The sequence below is a fragment of the Chelonia mydas genome, chromosome 3 (genome assembly GCF_015237465.2).
Source record: "Chelonia mydas isolate rCheMyd1 chromosome 3, rCheMyd1.pri.v2, whole genome shotgun sequence".
Classification (NCBI taxonomy): Eukaryota; Metazoa; Chordata; order Testudines; family Cheloniidae; genus Chelonia; species Chelonia mydas.
The window spans coordinates 198,473,300-198,498,713 of NC_057851.1; the positions used below are offsets into that span (position 1 = coordinate 198,473,300).

Here is a 25,414-nt window from a genome sequence, read left to right on the forward strand (position 1 = left end):
ATTCACTACATAATCTAACTTTTAGTTACATTTGGAGATTCTTTTTTTAAAATAGTTGAATTTAAACTGAAAAGAATGTACATGAAAATGCTGCATGTGATCTACCATTCCCCATGCCATAGCTATGACAGCTGTTATGCAGCACATTTCTTTGGGCCAGCAGAACACACAAAGCATATGGAGGATGTCAATGCAAAGGCCAGCTCAGCCCTGACTCTGCTGGAGACTGAAATACGATAGGACTCAGCCTTTATTTTTAGGTTCAGATGCAAAGCCGACTGAAGTCAATGGGACTCTTTCCAGTGACTTCAATTGGCTTTGGATCAGGCCATTGATAATTGTCCAGAGGAGGATGTAAAACTACTGTACAAGAAGGGTTAAGGTAATAATACCTAGCTTTTATACAGAGCGTTTCATCAGTAGATATCAAAGTGCTTCAGTCTTTAAATGCATTTATCCTCACAACGCCCCTGTGAGGTAGGGCTGTGTTATTCTCCTCAATGTACAGAAGGGGATCTGAGAGACAGAGGGGCTAAGCGATTTGCCAAGGTCACACAGGAAGTCTGTGGTGGAGCAGGAAACTGAACAGTGGTCTAGACTAGTGCCCTAACCTCTGGGCCATCTGTGGTTCAGAAAAAGACAATCACCTGACACTAAGAGCCCCTTGAAATATTTCTAGGGATGTGAACTTATCTTGAGAGAAGCTAATCACCCATGACTCCCACTGATGGCAATGGGTGCTCAACACCCCTCAGTATCAGGCCCTTTGTTATATTAGAGAAGTTAAAATCAAAAGCAATGCTCTGCACTAAAGAAATAATTAAAGCAGAGAGGGCTCTGATTAGCCTGACATCACTTCTGCAATTTCTCCCCAGCCATCAAAAACTCCACAAGCCTCCTAAGCTCCACAGTCAGAGGAGCTACAATCGATCTCAAGGAGGTATGTCCCTCTTGAATGAGGCCATAGAATGCTGGAGATCACCTTAAAATGCCAGCCAACCCTGCCTCCTTCTCGGGGTGGAGTTGGTGAATGGGAATGACACCATCACACGGGGGGCTAGCTCATGGCTGCCTGGCTGGCTGACGTTTGTCAGCCAGGGAAGAAATTTTAAAGGGGCCATACTGCCTGGAGCGCTCTTGCTGGCTGACAGGTCAAGCAGCTGGAGCTGTCAGCTCGAAAGAAGAGAGAGGCCCATCAAGTTAATATTTCTTCCTCTACAAATTGATTGCTAGGGAGGACGCTCCCCCCACCAATCTATTGTCTCTTCCAGAGATCATGGAGGGGAGAGCTTCCCCAACCCAACCAAGAATTTAAAGAAATGGGACCAGGCAGAGAGAGTGATTGCTCTTTGCAGATCATAGCCACTCCACGCATAGTGGTTACAACAGTTGAGGCCGGGAGTAGCTCTGTAGTCTAAGCAGCCCTAGGGGGACAGATACAAATTGTGAGCAACGGTATGCAACGGGCAGAGAGAACTCCCGCCCTGATCCCCTAAACAACTTCCAGCCACGCACTGTTTTTTCTTCCCTTTGTAGAGCAGGACGGCCTTTCCACATGGCATATTGTATGCAACCTTCTTAAGCCTCACAATTTTGCCTGACTAGATCCCTAAAAGAGCAGGGCCTAGATCCTCAGTTGGTGTGAATCAGCATGCCTTCAGTGGAGTTCACCAACCTACATTGATTGACACTATCTCAGGATCTGGCCGTTGGTATTTACTACAGCTTTTTAGTCACTGATTTAATAGAACATTCCTGACACAACTTACACATTTACTACTTAACTCCAGTATTTCTTTTTCCTGAAAAATATGCAAATCATCTGCCAACATACGCGATATTAAATAATTTTTAAAATGTTAAGCGTGTGATCAACCTACAAAAATCAGGAGAACAGTGAGTTTAGCGTGAGAGTGTCTTCTTCTCACATTCCATTGCACATAGCTAGTGGAGGAGTCTCAGAATTCTGAGACTCATCATACCCATTAGCAGATCACTGAATTAAGGAAGGTACAGCAGCCTGAAAGAAGAAATTTCATTACTGGAAAAGGAGAAATGACTTTGGCTGTAATTTTCAGTGTTGTCCTTGTGACCATGGCAGGCATTTGTGTTTGAATGAGATTTCTTCATTACTGCCAAGCTTCTTCAGTGAAGTTACAATTTTGCTTATGATATCAGTTTGTTGCCAAGGAAATGACTCTGATCTCACAAATTCACTACTTAGCATCCGGAAGATGGACCAGAATTTCTGTGCTATGTTGTCTGAACACATTGATTCTAAATTTACTATAATGAGCCATACAAAATTATGGAAAATGTGAAATGGATTTATGTTTCAGTCAGATCTAAGATTTCCCCAAGATGAAAGGGTAAATTTTGCTCCTCCCAGTAAAATGTGTTTCTATGGGGGACTCCAACAATCTGAAAACTACAGAACTTTTCCTCCTTTGTTAAATCAGTTAGCGCCACTAACTAGCTGACAGAAACTTTGGCACCTCTTCATCCTCAGCTACCAAAGCACACTCTCTGGCCTGTTGATAGCCTCCCAAGATGGAAGGACCAAAATGTCCCTCTCTGCTTAGGGGGCTCTGACAACTGGGTTGCTGGGCCTGGCCTAGCAAAACCCAAACCCAGACTGGGAGGACTTATCTAGGGAATTTTCCATAGGTTCCTTGTACTACATCACTCAGGACCACAGGCCCAAAAGCTGCATCAGTGGGAGCTTTGATGCAGATGGTAATGGCATGGATGGAACGCCAAGAGTCCATTTGACAGGTTTCCTGTACTGACACAGATTCTCTCTTGGCCTAGGAGAAGACTCCGTTATCAGAGGAGGGAGCTCTAATGCCTATGGAATAGGGAGACTGCTATGTATGCTTCCTTAATACATACACAAACCCATGTAGCAATGATTGAATCCGAATGGGAATGATCTTCCTCTTTTGTGGGAGGGAGGGAGGGAGGGGGCAAGGAAACAGAAGAAACCCTAAATTCCCTGTAGGTAAAACTTCAAGGCCCCACCTCCACCTACAGAATGCCAAACCCTTTCCCTACACAGAAAGAAAAGGAGGACTTATGGCACCTTAGAGACTAACCAATTTATTTGAGCATAAGCTTTCCTGAGCTGCAGCTCACTTCATCGGTTTCCCTACACAGAGTCATCTGAGGACAAAATGGTAAGAAAATCAATGTCCAGATCCCCATGGAGCTCAGAATTAATCTTGTGAATAGATCTGGGAAGCAGATGAAGGTTTACTTTATGGGATACCTGAACGAGGAACTGGCATTGCAGAAGAGGGCTGCCAGCTCACCCACTCTCCACGGGAAGGAAATGGCTAACAGGAAGGTCACTTTTATTGAGCCAAAATAAGGGTCCCAACACTACACACTTGAAGGGAGAGGTATGGAGACACAATGGAACTAGCAGCAATGGAGATAGTTACTAAATTGTGGTTTCTAGTTATTGAATCCAAATTTGGAGTCAAAAGGGTCCTTTAGGCATGCAGTACCTTACATAGTGAGAGACGATGACTTTACTGAGGATGCAACTGGAGGGTCTATACAGGGCAGAGTATCCCAGAAGATGACACACCTTTTTGGTAATCTACAAAAGTTATGCTTAGCCTTACCTAAGGTTAAGCATGACATAAGGTTTCTTACAGGACTCAGCGATTAACTTTTAAATATCTACGTGAATTTGGAAAACTCTGTCTGGGCTTAGACAGTAACTTTCTCTTATCTATTATCAAGGCTTCAAGAATCTATCCTGAGGGTCTTGTGAATCTCCCTCCTATCACTGATCTATCTCCTGGCACCTAACAATTTTTAGAATGCAAAGTCATACTGAGTTCAATCAGACTTTGCAACAGACTCCGTACTAATCATAATTTATTACGTTTCCTCTACATTTGAAGATATCAATTCTTCCATTTCAAAAACAATTTTTAACAGGAGCGATCCAAGCACAGTGCAGGCATGGGCTATATACGATTCTTCAGCTACAGCACTCCAGGCTGGACATGCAACACCTCCGAGGCAATTCTAGTTTTGCCTCTTTCCTGATCAGAAAATGTCAAACTGCCACATGGTATTGTGAAATGGACCTATCTCCTCCGCAGAATAGGAAGCCACTATCACCCCGGGAGGGGGGAGGGTCCCAGAGCCCAGGAACCAGCCTGAATCCAAACGTCTACACTGCAGTTTTACAGCCCCACAGCCTGAGCACCGCAAGTCTGAATCACCTGACCCAGGCCAGTTGCGGGTGTTTAACTGCAGTGTAGCCATACCCAACGTGTTCACAATGAACAGCGAGGAGTACAAAGAAAATCAAAACTAGAAAAAGTGTCTTTTTAAACAACATGGCTGCACTGAATGTTTCTTTCCCTTTAAATAGCAAAAGGGATCAATGAAAGCTAAACACTCAGCAAAAGGTATTTTAAAAAATAGTAAATATGTCTTGGGCAGAGAAAACATTTTTATTATACATTCTAGAAATAAAAGAAAGATTAATTCTTTTATATCATTTTTTTAAAAACAAAAGCAAAACAAACAAAACAAAAAATGGAACAACGAGGCTGCTAAGTTTCAATCTTATGTAAATGAGCATGCAAGATTTCCACAGCCTTAAAAACCTGGGAATGCTGGAAACAGCTACAGTTCCTTAACTGAAGTGTTGCTCCTGGGCAATGCTACAATACTCATTAAAGAATCCCTTTATCAACATATATTATTGGGTGCCACAGTTTTCCTATATAGTTTTCCTGTTAGTCCAGTGACAATAAATAAAGGCTGCCTAAAAGAAAAAAAAAAGTGCAAACTGAGATTCATTTGGCTTTCTTTTCATTCTGCAATAGCCATCGGCTACTAAAAAGTAAAGATTTACACTATTTATATGCTTTCTGATAATGTCAAGCATTATGCTTTATTTTCCAAATCATTAGCATGCACAAGAATGACCTCATGGTGAACAGATGCACTTGGATATGGCAGTGATTAGATCAGTCCTCTCAGCAGTCAAGTGTGCCCATTCCAATTAACCCTTTGAAGAATCAACTGCAAGTCTACAATATTAAAAGAATGCTTGCAGATACAATTTCTGGATTCTCATGGTCAGCAGAAAGCGACCATGACGGAGTATCCAAATGTGCAGCACAAAGCTCTTTCTGAAGGAACTGTTATTTAAAGTCTGAATATTGATTCCCTTTTCTAGAACTTTCAAGTGTTTACCTCTCTTAGCAGTTAAAACCACTGTCGGGCTTCTAATCTTATACTGCTACTCTGTTTCATCAATAAGGGCAATTAGACTTGGAAACATATTTTATGCACCTGTTAGTACATATGTATTGACCATTTAGGATTGCTTTTTTGAAAGGATGCACCATCAAGTTGCACATTCTGAAGTTTGTGAGGAGTACCAGTATTTTGTCCAATAAAGTTGTTTTTGGTTTTTTGACCGGGGAGGCAGGACGAAGAAGAGGAAAGGATTGTAGCTAAGAACACCCTTTAAAGTAGGAAAATCTACAGAGGGACAGGATGAGAATAATTAAATACTATAGGACTACTAAGGACTTCTTGGGTTGACTCTTATACACAGCCTAATTAAAATAAGGCATGTAACCTACCAGTTTAGCAACAAAGGATCTTATTCTGATCTTTTGATCCTAAATCTGCACTTCCCATAAATGAGTTATGGGGTGTTCATTCTGCCTAGTATTCTGTATTTTCAGTGTCTAAGATGCATGGAGATCTAACACTACATATAAAGAGTTAAAGGCCCTGGTCCTATAAAGAGTTACACAAAAACAATTGGACTACTCCCATGCATAAAGGTAAGCACCTGCATAAACGTTTGCAGAATGGGAGCCTAAGTCAGTGCACACTTTATAATCCATGTCACATGTGAGTCTGGGGGCAACATCCATTCTGCAGCATCTTGTTATTTGCTAGTAGTCTGAGGTTATGTAACAGAACATAAAAGCACAAAAAGGTAATTAATAATAATATACAAATTGCATATGTTAATGGCTATATTTTCACTGCACTAATTTATAGTATATCACAGGATGCTTTTTGAATCCTATGTTGCATTAACTGCTTAAAAAATCCTAGATAAAATAAAACTGTACTACTGGGATTGTGTACAGGGAAAATTGATCCCTGGGATTGTGTATCTGTATATACAGTGATCATGGATTACGATGAGGTGATGTTGAGGATAGTATGGGTGGAAGAATGGGCCCTAAATTCACCATGAAGGCTTAAGCTGTTCAGGGTCAATTTTTCCAGTTGGCTTGCTACTTGGAAGAGGATAAAAACATAGATAGATGGGCCTGCCTTGGGCAGTTCCACTTTTCTTTGCAGGTTTCATTTCTCTGTTTTGGGATGAGCATTCCCCTTGGAGTAACCTGAGATCTTACCAACATGTGTCAAATTTCTTAAATGGAAGAATGCCACTTCCACACAAATTGCACAGCCAACCTGTGCTACATACACATGTAAATAAGGTAAAATTCTGAACTACATGAGACATGATGGATGGATATAATGTATATCTACAAATACAGCACTGGTAATACTTACTAGCTGAAATTATCACAATTTGTGTTTGCTTGCACTCAACCTTGCTCTGGGAATAGTTCACTTCAAAATAAACCCACCCCCCTTTTCCGGACATTGATGTGAATAAATAAATGGATGTGACCTAATTAAAATGAATTTAACAGTAGCTTGCTTTTTATTTTAAAGGAATCACATTACCATCTCATGAAGGATCACAATATTCCACATCTGCTCATAGAGATACAAATACACAATGTCCTGATTCATAGTTTTATATATTGAGTTAGTAAATGGAAGATCTACTGCAAAGTACTAACCTAAAATGTGATGATAATGGGAATATTATATGAATACAGATGTCCCTGATCTTACAGGTGGATGTGTGTGGGCAGACCACTGTGTCCATCCTGACCTCCACTCACTTCAATGGGGCTCTGTTGGCTCTTTTTGCAGCATCAGGGCCTATATTAGTGCTTAAGCCCTGGGACTATTCAGCATTAACAACGATTGTGGAATTACATCAGTTATATCTGGTTTCAATATTGATTTAGAGCCTAAGAATTCACAATCCTGAAATCTGATTATAATAGGACTCAGTAATCCTGACATTAAACAATTTAGCAACTAAGCAGTAACAGGTAAAAGTATGGATAGATTTTCTTTTAATCCTGGAATAGGGAAAGTCTTGAGTCACGAAAAGAAAAGGAGGACTTGTGGCACCTTAGAGACTAACCAATTTATTTGAGCATAAGCTTTCGTGAGCTACAGCTCACTTCATCGGATGCATGTGCTCAAATAAATTGGTTAGTCTCTAAGGTGCCACAAGTCCTCCTTTTCTTTTTGCGAATACAGACTAACACGGCTGCTACTCTGAAACCTGTCTTGAGTCACGGATTTACATGTCTTTGTAAAGGCTAATATGACAAGTAATTTTCATGATTTAGGGAGTTGTCTAATCTAGAAAATTCTATTTTAAAAATAATAAATAAATTATTCTCTTCTAATACACAGCTTGAAACCTTATGATATAGAATTTTCTAAAGCCCATAAATGAAATGAATTTCTCGAGTATACAGTTTGCTGTGTTGTTCTTCCAACATTCTCTAATTACAACAGATCTTTTAAATCAGGTATTAGCTGTCTTATAACACTGAGTAGACTAAAGATTTGGTCAGTCAGAACAACTTGAAACCTTGGAGGGGAATAAGGGAGACTGGCAGGGGATGCTTCTAAATTCAAGCCTGGATCTGGATTTTGTGCCTCTGACTGTAGCTGGGCAAACTGAAATCCCAGATCTGAACACCCCTGAACTTTGGAGACTTGAGTTTTGGTATCTGACTCATGACTGGCCCTAGTATTATAACAGGCTGAACTAAAAATATGCTTCCAAACATACCCAAACTTTGGAAGGCTGAAAATCAGGATCTGAATTTTGTGACAAGTTCTGATCAAGAAAAATTAAATCACATAAAAATGATTCTAGTACTTAATGATTATTTAACAGTTCTTCTGAACACTTTAAATAGATCTTAACTAAGTATTTTTTTGCATAACAGATATTATAGAATTTAGAAAATAATGTCTTTTCTAATTATGCTTAATTTGATCAGAATAAGATGACCAAATAACACATGCAAATGTGGTGGAACAGAAGTATGGAAGACTGATGAAGACAATAAAATATGCTTAATGTATTTTAAAATTCTGCCAAGATGCCTGTATTTTTATTTGCTGATACCTAAACAGATACATGACTCAAAGTTTCTAACAAAACTGGGTATGAAATCTACACTTCTAATGAAATTGATAATTTTTTTGTCTCAGAGTTTTGGCAGGGTATATAAAAGAATTTAATTCACAGCTGTTCTACTTTTTTAATGTAGAAAACATTAATCAAAGCTTTAAGTTATAAGCTTTTCTAATGTTGTTTAGTATTCCAGTTCAACAAAGATCAATAGAGGCCATCCCTGTGTTTCTTGACGCCTCTCCAGGAAGCAGAGGCGCGATTATGTAAATAGCACTGGTTCCCCTTTACTTCTGCCAGCTTGCTTATCTCCAAAGCCTTCTGCCTGCTGCTACTGGCGACCAATACAAGTACATGCATATACCTCTTATCTCCTAACAAAGCTCTGAAAGCTCAAGGATTGGAGCCAGTAATGTTAAACAATGATGCATGGCTGATTTTATTTGTAAGTGATTTATTTCAGTAAACGTAATTTCTTCCTTCAATTTTTCAGTTTAGATGTCAGAATATAGGGAATAAAGCAGATGTGTTGAAACATTTATACAGGGTTGAAATAATTAGAAAGTGTACACCCAATGGGTGCAAAGAAGGGATTAAGGAATTCATCAGGCACTGACTGTATACTTTTCTGCAAGAGAGGAAAATTAATCCTTAGGGTGCTAGAAACCTACTCTTCAGAATTAATGTTTCCTTTTAAAACCGATTTATCAAGAATTATTAAAATGACAAAGTAGCAACTGTTATCTTACTGACCTTAGAAGTTAACTTAAAATCTTGTTATGATGTTAAGAATATATTCACTGAGTTTTACATAGATTTCCATCTTTCAACAAGATTAATGAAATAATTGTTGAAATAGAGTTTAAAAATGAGATTCCTATCCAGGCATTGGTAGGAAGTTTGAAATTTGTCCATCCATATATCAAATATTAAAAGGAAAATGTTAGCATACTGTATTACTGTTATAATATTCTAACCGAACACTATCCTTATATTTCTTTTGCATTAATCCCTGACCCTGGTATCTCAGCAGCATAATCCCCATTTAGCATTAGTAGCAACGGCTTCTACTGTGAGGAACTATTTTTTGATAAGTAAGCACCGATTCAGGCATTGCTTTTGTACAGCATATTCCCAGCTCAGCAAGAAACCCACACTCCTGAATGAACCAGAGCACATTACTGAGAGAAAGTTCATTAACCTTGCTAGATTCGGGGGTTAACAGGATAGCTGAAGAAAGGAACTGAGTGAATAGCTCTGATGCAAAACAAATTAAAATGAATGTCATCATTCCTTTTGATATTCATTAGTTGATTCAGAGGGAGAATGCTCTTCTTAAATTTGCAAGCATTTATCTACGAAAAACAGGTGTACATCTGCTGCTCAAGTGCTTCTTAGTGCTAAACAGAAGAATAACGTACAGAGACTCACCAGTTCCACTGAGAGAGTAGCTAGGAGAGGGAGAAAAGACCTGAGCTGCAAAATCCTCAAATGTCATTACTTCTTTGTGATTCTGGATTATTGCTTCAAGATACAGAGCTCTTTCCTCATAACTGCAATACTCAGGTTAAGGAAATGCACATGCAAAATTAAATGCTGTTACACAATGTCCTAGAATGCGAACAGTTCAATCCATACAAACACATGTAGAGAACTACATCATTGGTGTGAAAAATATGCCTTTCAAAATTTCTTTAGAATATTTAAGATTTCTAAACATAAGCACTGAACTGTAATAACACTGTACTTTTTGAAATTACTTATCATATCAATAATTTTTTTTTACCTTCAACACAAATATTATTGAAAAAGGCATGGCTTAGTGACTGAATCCAAGAGATCTCTGAAGCTAGTGGGGATGAAAACAAAGACCCTAGAAGTATATTCCTGGGGAAAAAAAATGTTATATTTTTAAGGTGAAAAACCATAATGTCAACAGAAATGTATTTCATGTTTAGCATGCTCCTGATAGATAATATTTGCATTACAATTATTCTTTTCATCCTACCAAAAATAACTGAATTGGGAGTACAGGTTATAGGCAAAGGAAAAGAATAGATGCAACTGATCATTGTGCTACTTAAAATAAGGAAGTATACAGCACTGAATAAGATTCCTCAGCATACAAAGTTTACATTAAAGTTATACTGTAGAAGATATCATTGGATGTACTAATAAATTATACATATTAATAAAATAAGACCTTGTATTCAGTACAGTCTACATAATACAGACAACAAAGCAATCTAAACCAAGACTATTGCCTTTTAATTAAAATTCGGCAACCTGGAACATGCAGCATTCAAATGTGTAATTCAAAAACCAGTCACCAATAAAACTTACAAGCGTAACAAGCTGAAGCAACTTTCCAGCTGTCTTAATAGGACCCCTGCTTGCGGCAGCTTTCCACAGTGGAGAAAGCAAATCTTTTCCTTTTGTGTGCAGCTTCTGTTTTCTCAGAAGGTGAATCATGCATTTCCAATAACAGGATAACGTCTGAAACAAATCTACAATGGACTGAAGAACCTCACATATGACTTTATGAATTAACACTTGAAGAAGCCAGTATGACATCTCATTCCCCATTTCCTCATTAAAAACAAAAAAAAAAGTTTTCAGATCTTCATTGCGTTTTTGTCATGTGGAAAAGCATTCTAATTCTACGAGATCGCATTAAGTAGGAGAAAGTGCCAATTCATAATTACCAAATTATGAGAAGATGAAATAACACCAGTGACTCAATATAATGTAGGTGATTGGATTTTTTTTAATTGAAAAGCCTACATTACTCATTAGAATTATTCCAAGGTGCAAGTTTGTAGTTTCCGCTACATTAATATGATACTTTAAAAATGACTGAACATTCTTTTCAATTCAGAGTAAAATAATGCAGCATTAGATTTCTAGTGCTCCATCTCAGTGGGGATAATCAATGTATTTATGTCTTAATCATATGCAAGTTAATGTAGTCACTGGGGTTAAAAGACATTTTAGGAAGATTTTCATGCTAATGGAGACAGATACACATATGATAAATCCTTCTATAAACTTCCTTTGGGAAACCGAAGAAAGAAAATGAATACTTAGCATTTCAGAGATTGCACCTGCTGACAATTTTATTTACTTATTTTCTTTTAAAGCCCAGCAGAACACATTCCTGATAGCACAAGTATTAGGCTGAGTGTATTTGGGGCTGCTTCACTATTATAGGCTGAACTCCTGATGACTCTTGTTAATGAATAGGCTGCCAAACTTCCTAAGAGAGGAGGCACACGCCTAGACCCTATTCTAAAGGGACTGACTGATGCCATTCACATCTCATTATGAACATGCTTATTCTGCACAGCACTTGGCTGTTGCCAAGGCTCTGTATTCCATACTGCCACAGCAAGCCGCTGGTCCTGTTAACAGCAGGATGTTAGGCCTGAGTGGCCGTCTGGCGAACAGGCACTCTGACACTAAGCTGGCACGTGCTGGCGCAGCAGGAGCAGACCAAGGCGTGACAAATTACTGAAAGAGCTAAGCTAAACTTATGGCTGACAACCACCTGAGCCTTAGGACCTCTATGGGCCTGCCATCAACTCTCAATTCATTGCTCACCCTTTTAGTCTGCAGTATGCTTGTGGGCCAAGTTTAAACAAGGCAGATACACTATAAAGGCTTTTCATGCTATGCCTAATAATATCCTGCTGTTTAATGAAAGGCCTTGCACATCTAACACATAAGCATACAATGCAATAAACCATTGCTAACAAAACAGAAGTTCCTATGTATTTTCCTAAATATTGCATGGAAAGATAGCAAGATGGGGCCCTTTCTATGTTAATTCATAAAAAAATGAATTCTGAACATTCTTATTTAGGATGCTGAAGATGTCCCTAATATAGAAAAAGGCAGAGGAAATATGTCCATTATCTTACAGTAACAACATTAACAAAATAATACATGTATGCAGGCTAAGCAAACATTCAGAAATCTACAAAGATTTAACATGCTTGAAAGGCCTAAAAGAACATTTCAGTTCAAAAAACCAAAACCAAACAATTTGCACTTGAATTTCTTGTGTGTGAAAGATTAAAAGCACTACCTGTAGCTCAATCCATGCACAGCATGGGCAGGTTCTGTGCAAATTTCCCCACACGACTGTTCTCATGCATTTTATTCTTGAATTTAACATATTTTTTATTCCAGTTGAAGACTACCAAGAGGGCCAAGTTGCAGTGATTTTTGTGTTGTAGGCAGAAATCCACTAGGGACTAGACAAAGATCAAACTCATTTTCACTTGTAGCCTAAGCCAGGAAATATTAAATGATTAAATGAAAATGAACTAAATTCACTGTTACCTATTTTAAATGTGCAAAAATATTTGTAAAGGCAGTCTAAGAACAAAAAACGATTTTATCAAGGACACGTAAAAATGATAGCTTAGATGGAAGGTAAAAACCCTAATTATTTTAAGGGAGACTATAGAAGGATTATTAATTATAGTATATAGTATAGTACAGTAATAAATAGAGCCCTTTGACAGTAATATATTTTTTAAATAAAGGTAATCCTAACAAATATATAAATGGGCCATTTTCAGAGAAATTTTCTCCAAAGCTAAATATCTAAGCACATAGGCTGGGATTTTCAAAAGGTGCCTAATGGAATCAGGTGTCCAAATCCTACTGAATTTAAACAACAAATAGCATGACTTCATCCTGAATGCCTGTTAATCACTCAGGCCAGGTCTACACAAGGAGAGCTTTGCCGGAAGAGCTATATTGGTATATACTACGCTGGCAAAGTGCTCCAACTGTGGACACAGTTTGTACTGGCAAAACTACACAGGTTGACTATATTTTTTCTGGCATAGCTTATTTCAGCCCTCCCAGAAAAATAAGTTATGCTGGCAAAAGCACAGTTTTGCCACTCTGAGTCGACACTAGGGGTTTTTGCTGGCACAGCGTTGTCAGTCAGGGATCACACCTCCTCATATATCTCACTGGTAATGCTACGCCAGCAAAAGTTTGTAGAGTAGACCTGTCCTTAAAAGGACCTATAATTGTCCAAATGAGTATTTACCAAAGGAAAAAAGGAGAACGGAAGGATCATTTCAAGAACTTTTGTACTGCTACAGGTACTCTGGTGATTTACTACTGTTTATCAGCTGGAGTAATCTGTCATAGCTCCCTTGTCATAACCACACGCTTATCAGGATTGTTTCTGTTGGTAAAGGGAACAATGTCAGGTGGAGCTGGAGAGAAGGGGAGAGTAGCTACAAGGCGTGCTCCCCTCTCCACCTGAAAGTCCCTTTGCAGATATGTTTGGGTTATGTGGGACTAGAAAGGGTGGAGACATGGAACAATCATTAAGAAAGCTGGCACAGAAAAAAATCAACAGGTCTACTTCACTAATAATGAAAGATCAGTTCAGAATGGGATACAACATGATGAGAAAAAAGAATACTCTGCGAATAATAGGAGTGATGAAAAGCAGACAACAGCTAGATGGCTATATACTGCAGCAACCTGAGGCCTGAAGACAGAAGGTATTCCAAAACATGATACAAGTGGCAAATAAAGGAATCTAGGGAGAGACTTGAGTATCACAATGAAAAATGTGTTCACTTAACTCCACAGATTGGAAGGTTTACTATCTACTGTCAACACCTGCCTGCAGGAATGGGGAATATTATTAAAGCTTTCAGACTATTTCCTTTAGGAAATAGTTGATATCAACAGCATATTTATATATAGTGTGTTTCATCCCAAATGATTTCGGAGTGCCTTATCAACTCATACACACACATTTTTATACATATACTTTATCTATATAAACACATACATTCTATTTACACACACACACACAGAGTACACTCTTTGGGGATAGGGACTGTATTTTTTGTTCTGTGTGTACAGCACCTAGCACAATGGTTCCTGGTCCATGACTAAGGTTATTAGGCAGCACAATAATACAAATAATAAATAATCTCTCTCTCTCTCACACATACACGAAATGAGCATTAACTCCATACCTCAGCTCTAGATTGAACTGCTGCAACAGACAGAAATAGACTCCCTGATAGACATTTCTAAACTTGGACATTTAAAAACCAGGCCTTAACTTTCTGAAAGTCCTGAACGCTTGGTTTTAGTACTTGGATTAGGCTAGCTGTGGAGAGCTTGGATGCAGACCCCTCTCCAATATTTTATTTATATTATATATATATACACACATACATATGTATATGTTTCTATTTTACAGTTATTTTGGTGTGCCGCTCTTGCATACATATTATATATATATAAAATGTGTATGCAAGAGCGGCACACAAAAATAACTGCAAAATAGAAACATATACAGTAGACAGAGCCATTATTTACCTTATGGTAAGTGTAGTTTTTCGAGATGTCTGCACATGTGGATCCTACTCATGGTGTATGGGCACCCCAGCACAGTAGCTTGGAATGGTTTCACTAACAGTGTCCTGTAGGGGTCATGCTTGCACTCTTCATTCTCTTGTGCTCCCCTACCGAAGGCAAAAAAGCATGACATCCCCAAAATATATAAGACTCTGAGTTGTGGGGAAGGAGGGCAGGTTGTGCGATCCACATGTGCACAGTTACTCTAAGACAGTAACCACTCTTTCTTCTTTGTGTACGACACATGAAGGAAGGTTTATGTAACACTTTTAAAAAAGGCTCCAGAGGTGATCCTGGCAATTACAGGACAGTGAGCCTAACTTCAGTACCAGGCAAATTGGTTGAAAAAATAGTATGAAATAGAACTATCAGACACATAGATGAATATGTTGGGGAAGAATCAACACGGCTTTGAGACAGGGAAATCACACCTCACCAATCCACTGGAATTCTTGAGGGTGTCAACAAAAATGTAGACAAGGGTGATCCAGTCGATATAGGGTACTTGGCCTTTCAGAAAGCCTTTGATAAGGTCCCTCACCAAAAGCTCTTAAGCAAAGTAAGCACTCATGGGATAAGAGGGAAAGTCTTCTCATGGATCTGTAACTGGTTAAAAGACAGGAAATAAAGGATAGAAATAAATGGTCAGTTTTACCAATGGAAAGAGGTAAATAGTGGGATCCCCCAGCGATCTGTACTGGGACCTATGCTGTTCAACATATTCATAAATGATGGGGAAAAGTGGGGGGTCAACAATGAGGTGACAAAGTTTGCAGATGATACAAAATTACTCAAGATAGTTAAGTCCAAAGCTGACTGTGAAGTGTTACAATGGGATCTCAAAAAACCTGGGTGTCTGGGCAACAAAATAGTAAATGAAATTCAGTGATGATAAGTGCAAAGTGAAAAAAAGCACACTGGAAAACACAATCCTAAGTGAACATAAAAAATGATGGAATCTATATTAGCTGTTACCACTCAAGAAAGAGATCTTGATGTCATTGTGGATAGTTCTCTGAAAACATCTGCTCAATGTGCACCAGTAGTCAAAAATGTCAACAGAATGTTAGGAACAGGCTAGGTTATAAAACAGAAAATATCTTAATGCCACTATATAAATCCATGGTAGTCCCACACCTTGAATACTGCATGCAGTTCCAGTCATCCCCTCTCAGAAAAGATGTATGGGAACTGAAAGAGGTATAGAAAAGGGCAAGAAAAATGATTAGGGGTATGGAACAGCTTCCATATGAGCAGAGATTAAAAAGACAGATTGTTCATTTTAGAAAAGAGACAACAAAGGGCGGGGGGGATAAGATAGAGGTCTATACAATCATAAATGGTGTGGAGAAAGTGAATAGGGAATTATTATTTACCCCTTCGCATAACACAAGAACCAGGAATCACCCAATGAAATTAATAGGCAACAGGTTTTAAACAAACATAAGGGAGTACTTCTTCACGCACCACAGAGTCAACCTGTGGAACTCGTTGCCAAGGGATATCATGAAGGCGAAAGGTATAACTGGGTTCAAAAAGTATTAGATAAGTTCATGGAGGATAGGCCCACCAATGGCAATTAGCCAAGATGATCACGGATGCACCCATTCTTTCAGTATCCCTAATCCTCTGATTGCCAGAAGCTGGGACCAGACAACAGGTGATGTATCACTTGATAAATTGTCCTGTTCTGTTTATTCCCTCTGAAGCATCTGGCACTGCTCACTATCAGAAGACAGGATACTGGGCTAGATGGACCTTTGGTCTGACTCATTTATCAATGATAAAAGGTGAATTGGACAGCTTGGTAAGGTTTCAAAGGGGGTTTCATTAGAGGAGAAAGCACTAGATTTAAATCCCATGGTTGAGTATTCTTTCTTACACGAGGAAAAACTCAAATCAAGCCTCCCAGAAGTCTGCTCACTGATTGATGAGAGAAAACAGAACCTCCTTTTACAGGCAGATGAAATGCTGATATCACTGCCAAATATACCTTAGTTAAAGCAACAGATAGACTCGAGTACTTTAAATATAATAAATAATCCAAGATTATTGAAATAAACCACTAAGAAGAAATGTGACCCTTTGATACTGTCCATAATAAGAAATACTTTTATTTTGCAGAATGCATAATTCCTTTAGAAAATTTCCTGCTCTAAAGTAAGATATTCTGTTCTTCTGAAGAACATTCTGTGTCTAATGTAGACATACAGAATCCATCCAAGCTGTGAGATGTAGCAATGCTGGATTTGGGTGAAGAACTACGTGGATGAGAAAGCTTCATCATATAAAGAAGAACCATGTGGAGGACCAGATGAATCCTTCTGGTGTATCGATACCTTCTCATCACTGTAAATTCTGTTGTTCTTATCTCAAAATTATAGTAGATCTGGTGCATAAACTGCAGTAGGATGTACTGCACTGCTATCTTCCTGTCCTTCAAACCACTGCAAAGCAATTTCCAATGCACTGAAGTCATTGGATGTGAAGAGATGTTGACTTTTTCCTTCCTCAACAGCACTTTTGTTGTATGATTTCCCCCTTCCCCCGGTCAGGAAAAACGGTTCATATAACTGGTCATTTGTAAGACTGACATTCAGAAAATGGAGGTTCTACTGTAATTAGAAATGAAACTGCTGTGGGAACTGAGGTAGGCAGAACATAGTTGCCCAAAGCAGAAGCTGAACATTCTGCTCTCACAAACTCCCATTGGCTCTGCATTCCTTACATTTGGAGATCATCATACTTTTAAGTCTCATCTTAGAAATAAAGGGATTCTAGACAGCAGTTCAGGGTAACATTTAAATACTTTCACCAACATATGGAGCATGAACACCATCACACATGCATATAGCTGACGTTCCATTATTTTTAGGAAAACAGAGTTAAACTCTATGAAGGTCTATGCATAGGGAGAGGAGGGACTGACTGACCACAATATAATTATTTGTACTGGGGTAGTGCGCAGGAGCCCCAGTGACGGACGAGGACCTTATTGTGCTGGACTCAGTCCAAACACAAAACAAAAAGACTGTTCTCCAACCAGCCCTATGGGCTTTGCCAAGCAAGCTAATGCTAACTATTAGTATTAACCTGTTAGGGTTCCCATCACTGGTATGAATTCCACCCTGAGAGGGGACTTCCGAGTATGTGGCAAGTGGACAAGCTGAGAGGTAATGTGGAGGCAGAGGGCTCCCCTCACGTAGATGGCCGTGCCCTCTAGGGGATAAGCCAATTTGTTTAACTCACTCTTATCCATTCAGTGAGCGGGCAAGTTTTGCCAACTGCAAGAAATTAGGAGGACATTTCAACAGTCCAAACTTGGAGTTTCCAGCTTCCATCATAGGAATAACCCACACAGTTGATTATCTGGACAACAATTATTGCAGACAAGACCAGGGAAACTCTCGTTTGTGATGACAGATTTCCTTCTGTCGGTTTTTCAGTTTACAGGATACAGAAAGAGTACGAGAGCTTACTGAGCTTTTATTTGTTTTGTTGATTGCTTCTTCAAGACTCCAGTGCCAAAGAACAACTGACTGGTAATATCTACCACCCATCCACATTAACAATTATATCTTTTGGGCATTAAATTTACTTTCCCAGTTAAGTGTAGGAGTGTCCACAGCATGCCTCTTGATGTGCAGCTTTAGAATTAGTCGTGGTAAAAATAAAAAAAGGTAAGTTTTTATATTACTGGAAATAGCAACAGCAGGACAAACATGGTTTGTTAAAGTTTTGCCATCCAATTTTCATCCTAGGCACTGTGATCCTGTTCTCAGTAAAATCAATGGCAAAACTCCCATTGACTCTAGTAGTGCAGAATCAAGCCACATATGCTAAGGGAAGCTGACTCTTTGTTCCTGAATACTCTGAAGTGTTCAGCCTCAGTTCCCATGTAAAATCACCAGAAGGGGAATCACCACACTCATATCTAAAATATGCACTAGATAAAAATGCGGTTAACAGCCAGTTAAGCCCCACCCAAGAGCTGGAATATGGATGTGTATTTTAGTTGTCCTTTTCACTGAATATTGTGAAGCTAAAACATCCGTATTAAATAAAGAAATTGCACAATAAAAATAAAATACGAGCAAATATGGTACCTTATTAAAAAAATGGGGACTGGAACACTTCGGAATTGCAGGTCCGAAATATGAATGTAGCTTTACATTTTATTCAGCAACCACCTTACATTGTCTTGCAAATGGCAGAAATGGTTCTCTGAAGAGCTATTAAACATAACACCAAATTAATGTAGGAAAACTAATATGGATATAAATGTTAGGGGGTTACCAAAAGGGAACAATGTAGGGACCACAAAAAAATATTTCAACATAAAGTGTTAGTACACAACCCTTATATACCTAATCAGCCTAGTGCTCTAAGCACTGTAAAAACATATCATGTCATACTTTAAAATACAATGTCTGATGGTCGATTTATGTGTGAAACTCAATATGCTTGATAGGCTTGCTATCAGTTATGGTCCAGTTACTGCCACTACTGCATAAATTTAACTGAAAACTTTTGGGGGAATTCTGGTTGCATACACCCTTCACAGAACAGGTGCAATTAAACCACATTTGTTAACAGTTACACATTTTAAAAAATTATATTTTGGGTAAATAAAGCAATGCTTTCCATATTATAAAAATATCAGATGCCGGACCTTGTAAAATGAACAAGAGTTTCTCACTGATTGAATTTCACCCCATATTCTTAAAACATCCTATCAGCCCTGCACAACTCCCTGAGTCAATGGCTTTATGTGAGGGACTAGGTGGGAGCTGAGAATGAAACTCACTGCTTCAACCCACAGCCAGGCCACAAGAATGTAATGCAGCCCCTCTGTGGCAGCTTCTCCAGCCTTTGGGATGTAACAGTTGTTGCTGTCCACAGTGGAATTGGACTGGCTTAGAACAAATACTGTTGCTCCTCCCTAGTCTTTCCCTTATTCAGAGCAAGCACAGAGTCCTCCTCTGCAGAAATTGGGAGGTGCAGCCACCTTGCCTGCACACCCCCGCCCCACACACACGGACTTACGTTGGACAGAGGGCCTTGTGCTGCCACTCCATACTACGTTTCTCCTGCCCATGAGGAGCACATGCTTTAGAAAAACTAGACAAAGCAGCAAACTTAGAAGGAGGTTTTCAAAGGCACAAAGGCCAGTCAGGTGTCCAGCACACATGGGCTTTCAATGGGAGTTAGGAAACTTTGTGCCTTTGGAAATCTCCCCTTTAATATTTTCAGCAGCTAACACCTGAACCATTTGTCTGTCGTACCTGTAGATGATGCTGTGAACAGTGAGAACTCTGCTGTACCTTTTCAACTGTAAATTCCTATATGTCTATACAACCCCTAAATACAATGGGACCCCATGCCCAACTGGGGTCTCCAGACACTATCATAATATAAATAATAAAAGTAATTATATATGGGAATGTGTTGAACTGTTCAGCAGTAGTCTGTAAAATGTAACCTGAAGGGATACCGAATGTTTCTCAATGATGATTAATTACACTGGCTTTAAAATGAAAATAAGACAATTTTATATTAGAAGTCTAACACCTTGGAAGAGGAATAATGTAATAACAAAAACATATCGTGGCTGCCCTTAGGTGAAAAACTAAGGCGTCTGCGCTTATGTGCTGAAATGCTCTGTGCCATCTGCTCCTGGCTCTGGTTCAATCTGTGGTAGCCCAAGATGTGCTAAGGACTACCAGTTTAGTAGGGAATGCTTCTGCCCTTCTCTAGGATGTCAAGAATATGTGGTAAATTAGTCATCTCAAGTGCTTCGGGGGGAAATGTTTCATTTGTTATGAAAAAGGGATTCAGCGTTATAATTTGTTTACTACTATTCCTTCCTTGAAGGAGACCTCCTGGGAGCAGATGCATGATATCATCTAGATGATTCATTTCATGATAGCATTGAAAGAGCAATGGGTTACTTTCCTGGTACCATCCAACAGTTCTGCATTTTCATTGCATTGACGCATATCCACCACCTTTAGGTGTGGTTTTTGTTCTCGTTCTTTTAATTGCCTTTGTAATCAGCCACTTTTATTTGTACAGCTATCTGTTCTGCAGAAGACCATCACAAATGCAATTTATCTTCATTATAAGTTACTTCTCTTATTACAGATCATTCTTAATATAAAACTCCCACATACTTTGGAAATGATTTTCCACTGCAGCATTTAGAAGGATTGAAAAAAGAAAAAAATCTGTCAAAAAAAATTGTGGTCAAATCAACAAATCTAAGGAATAAAAAGACTGAGATCTCATGAGACACATTAAATTTACCTTAACAAGAAAACTATATGTTAGATAGACTGTATTTTTCATTTTAAAAATATTATGTAGGAAACAGTAGAAAGAAATCCAAACTATTAATACTTATGATATTATATTCAGACCTCTAATACAAAGTTGTCAAGCTGTGTGACAGACAAGAATAAAATACTGTAATTCTGAGAAAAAGATACTAATTCCTTACTTTTAACTTCTCTGTATAATTCTCCATACAAAAAGTATTTGTCAATTTGACAAATAAAAAGCTTATTCAAATAACTTGTACTATTAAAAATCAAAATGAATAATAGGGAGCAATCCTAGCTAACAACCCGTACCTACAAATACACTCCCATATAAACTGGCACGCCAAAATATCGTCATTGCTCCAAGGACTTCAATGGGCTCTGACAATTTACACCAAATGCGCTTCTGTCCCACTGATTTCCCCCTACTATTCAAAAGCAGAGCTCATAACCCAATACATCTCTTCTCCAGGCCTGAGCTTTGCTGAATAGAGATTGCTAATTGTCAAAGGCACTCTAGGTGATGAAACAGAATGGAAGCAGCTGGAAAAAGGCAACAATATCTTACTCAATTAAAGACAAGAAAACTTTTTGAAACCAAGGGCTGGAAGTGCTGTAGGTGAGGAATGGGCGAGCGCCTGGTTTGCTCACAGGGACAAACTCCTTGGTGAGATTCTTCCCAGTCTCATCAGATGGTCAAAAACTGTATGTGATCAAGGCACCAGTAATGTTACCTACCCCTCACTTCAAGAAATGGAGTCCACCACAAAACAGTCGAACCCCCATCAATTTAAGTGATCTGGACTACGTTACAGAAAAAGTAATATATCCCCAGTCTTCCAACCACTATGCAGTTGAGAGATCGCTCCCACCCACCTGAGAGCTGTGTGGTGGTAGCTATTTGGACCCTTTCTGTCAGGGCCATCAACCTGGTTGTCAGCGGTCTAAGAATGGCAGTCTTATGAGAAGAAAGGAAAACTTTAAAGAAACTCCATGCTAATGCATCAGAAAGGAAAATACATAATTGTAGCTGTGCACAAGACAGATAGACAAGTCATAATAATACCTGTGCTACATAAAGATAATGCATTAAGAAAACAAGCCAAAAGCTGCACAACAAAATGGAACTTTTACACCTGAGCTATAAAGAGGGAATTTGTTCACACAAGGCATTGCAAATGGCAGACTCAGTCTTCTACAAGCTCCATATTCCACTTAGTACTATGGTCCCTCTGCACCCCACTGGTGAGGTTTTAATCACCATAGTTAAGAAGCCAAATCTGCCTAAGGAATAAAGTTAGCCCCTATTATAGGCATATCATGTGCTTTTGTAAAGATTTCAGTATTTATCAGTGTACAAAGCTAGTATATTAAAAAGCAAGCTTGACAAAACACAAGTGCTGCGGCTTGTTGGCAATGCATTTAGTTGCAGTGTAGGAGACTTAAGTTCACAGAGTCTGATGCAAAATTTCAACAGAAGTCAGTGGAAACTGTGGGTGCTGACCTCCACAGTCTCCTGTGCCTTAGTGACTGCCAGTGCATTTTTGTCCTGGGTTTCCCTTCCTGGCTTCTGTGTGCCTTTATAATTCTGTTACGTAGACCCAAAAAACCCTATTTTGCCTCTAAATTTGATAAATCTGAATAAAACACAAACATTTACACTGATAACTGAAGAAGAGTTCTATAATGGAATGCAAAGCAGAATCCTAAAATTAAAAGATGTTCAATGCCTCTCACTTGTAAATTCATTTTTAAACCATAAACACTCCTATTAAGCTAATGAAATAACTATGTACCATGCACAGCAGTCCTACAAATGTCTTTAATACTAGGTAAGTTCTCAGAACATCGAAGCGCTCAAATGCTAAGGCATAGATATGTACTTTCAAAAGAGCTCTCTACTCTGGGGTGAAATCCTGGCCCCACTGAAATCCACAGGAGTTCTGTCATTGACTTAAATGGGGCCATGATTTCACCCCATGTATATTTTAGAATATGGATACCCTCTGGTTTAATATTTTATGTCTAGTCATATGATGTTGAGAGACTAAAGCCACCATTTCTTATTCTGACAGATAAATGTCATAGTAACAGCAAAAAGGACTAGGAACTCTAGAATTAAAATATAAACGTCCACACCGATTCATTCATGCCTAGGGGACTTTCCATATTTCAGCCTCACATGGTTATAAGATACTTGATACCTACTTTGAGAACAATAATTCAGACAACTAAGCTTGCTGTTATGCATAAGAAACTGTTGTTACATTCCACTAAAGGACATACTTCCTTCACTATATTTTGATATCTATCAACATAAATAATCTTAAAAATTTAATGAGTTGTCCTGTTTGCTTTAAAAAAAACGAGTTCATCACCTGTTTGAGAAAGTATGACTTTTCCATTGCAGAAAATAAAGGATTCAAAATAAAGAACTTGTGAACAATCAAAAGTGTCAAACATAATCAAGACACTCATGCATCTTGAATGGAGGATGGCCCAGCATTTCCCAATTATTCAATCCTGAAAACATCTCACTTCAGACACTTGTAAGGTATAAATGACCAATTTAAACCAACCTTAATGGGAGAGAACACAGTGGAAAAAACTGATGAAACTATAGTGCTAAAATTCTGGTTACCTGACAGAAAATGTTTATTACAATATTGTATGATGAAATGACACACACCACTATAATAAATGAACCATATTCAGCAAAGTTTGCTCAGGGAAGTGTAAATACACTTGCCTACACCAGTGTAACCCACTGCACTCCCAGAAGATTCAACTCTGCTGAACCCCCAAAACAGACGTTGGTGCTGCTTTGCATGGCTGCAATCTGGCCCCGGCACCTTCCACTACCAGGGATCTCTGCTACTGTTTACATCAGTGCAAACAGTGGACAACTTACCTTTGTACATATAAAATGTCTATGCAAATTGTTCTGAGTCATTTAAAAAGATATTATGCATGAATCAAAACTGAGAAGGGTCTTATATCATTACAGAGCTTTCATATCAAGTCCAATATTGAATAACCAGAATGAAAAGGAGGTTGGAGATTTTGTTTTTAAAATGTGTTTGATTCCAAAATAAAGCACACACCATTGCAAACGAGGAGCAAAGTTCTATAACTGCATGGGAAAAAGCTTCTCAACTAAGGGAAGGCATGCCCTGCAGCTTGAGCCACGCTAGCCTGAGTCAGCTGGTACAGGCCAGCCATGGGTTCTTAACTGCAGTATAGACATACCCTAAAGATCCTTAGGGAGTTCAAGGCCACTAATATCCAGAATACTGATGATGCAGAAGTTATTCCTGGAGAGGCCAAGTTGCTTGGGTGTCGAGTTCCTATGCACAGGCTCCTCATCCCAGGATGGACATATCTGTAGTGACTGCAGTTTGAATAGGGGGCATAATGAAGGCCCTGTCCTCACTGAAGATTGTCTATGGACTGCCACTGGGCCAGAGATCATTTATCACCAATGCAATCTGAAAGACCCTGTGCTGGCTGCTTCCATTAGAGGGTTTTTTGTTCAGTATGGTTGTTAGGTCAGGTTTATAATGCTCAAGACCCTTATATCTAAAGAATTACCAGTTGGGCAGAGGGGCGATGGTGGCTCATATATCAACATAGTACTGCTGCCCTCAAGAACCAAAAAGCTGAGAGCTTGAAGTGAACTGCCTGTCTCACTTAAGGGAGCACAAAACCCAGGAGTGAGAAGGTATATTCAGAGAAACCTAATTACAAACAGGACTTGGGCACCTGTGATCTTTGCCAGTGCAGACAGCAGGTGTTGATTCTTAGGCAAGTGTGAAAGGGACCTGTTGTCATGCAGAGGCTTTATGCAACACTCACTTCACTGCAAAGATCCAGGATGAAAGAAGCCTGATGATTACAGAAGACAAATCCCTAGGTCATTTTTCTACAGAGATCATTATAACAATGTGACTGTACCATTTTATCGATGTATGTACAGCTGCCGATGGTCATGTTCTCTAATTATCTAGCTTGTTCCACAAACTAGGTGATCATGGAGGGATAAATAACTGGAGGAAAGGTCACATGTTACTAAGCAATGCTTCCCCAGTGCTTTGTTAACGTGTTAATCTTATTCAAAATACTGGCAAAATACACCCATTTCAACAAGTCCACTAATGAGCTATTACTTTTGGACTTTAAGAAAGGGGACAAAGTTAATTGAAACCTACTTTTTATTTATTAGTCATTTACTAAGCCCTTCCAGTTCCCTGAACTAGGACATTCTAACTGACAGAAATGGCATGCCATCTTTAGTGGGCTACTATCAAAAACTACATACAGCTAATTATTGAAGAGCTGATAAAACTGAAAGTGAAAAGCCAACGTTGTGTCAGGATTGTCTCTG

At 38.9% G+C, this 25,414-nt stretch overlaps 1 protein-coding gene across 3 annotated transcripts in view; it reads right to left on the minus strand.

Annotated features, from left to right (window-relative positions):
• RALGAPA2 (Ral GTPase activating protein catalytic subunit alpha 2) overlaps positions 1-25,414 on the minus strand; it is a 302,141-nt gene that overhangs the window by 23,423 nt on the left and 253,304 nt on the right. For all 3 annotated transcript variants that reach the window (XM_043544131.1, XM_043544129.1, XM_037896234.2), the window contains one exon: positions 9,734-9,855. In XM_043544131.1, the coding sequence (XP_043400066.1) occupies positions 9,734-9,855 (122 nt within the window). The remainder of the gene's footprint in view (positions 1-9,733; positions 9,856-25,414) is intronic.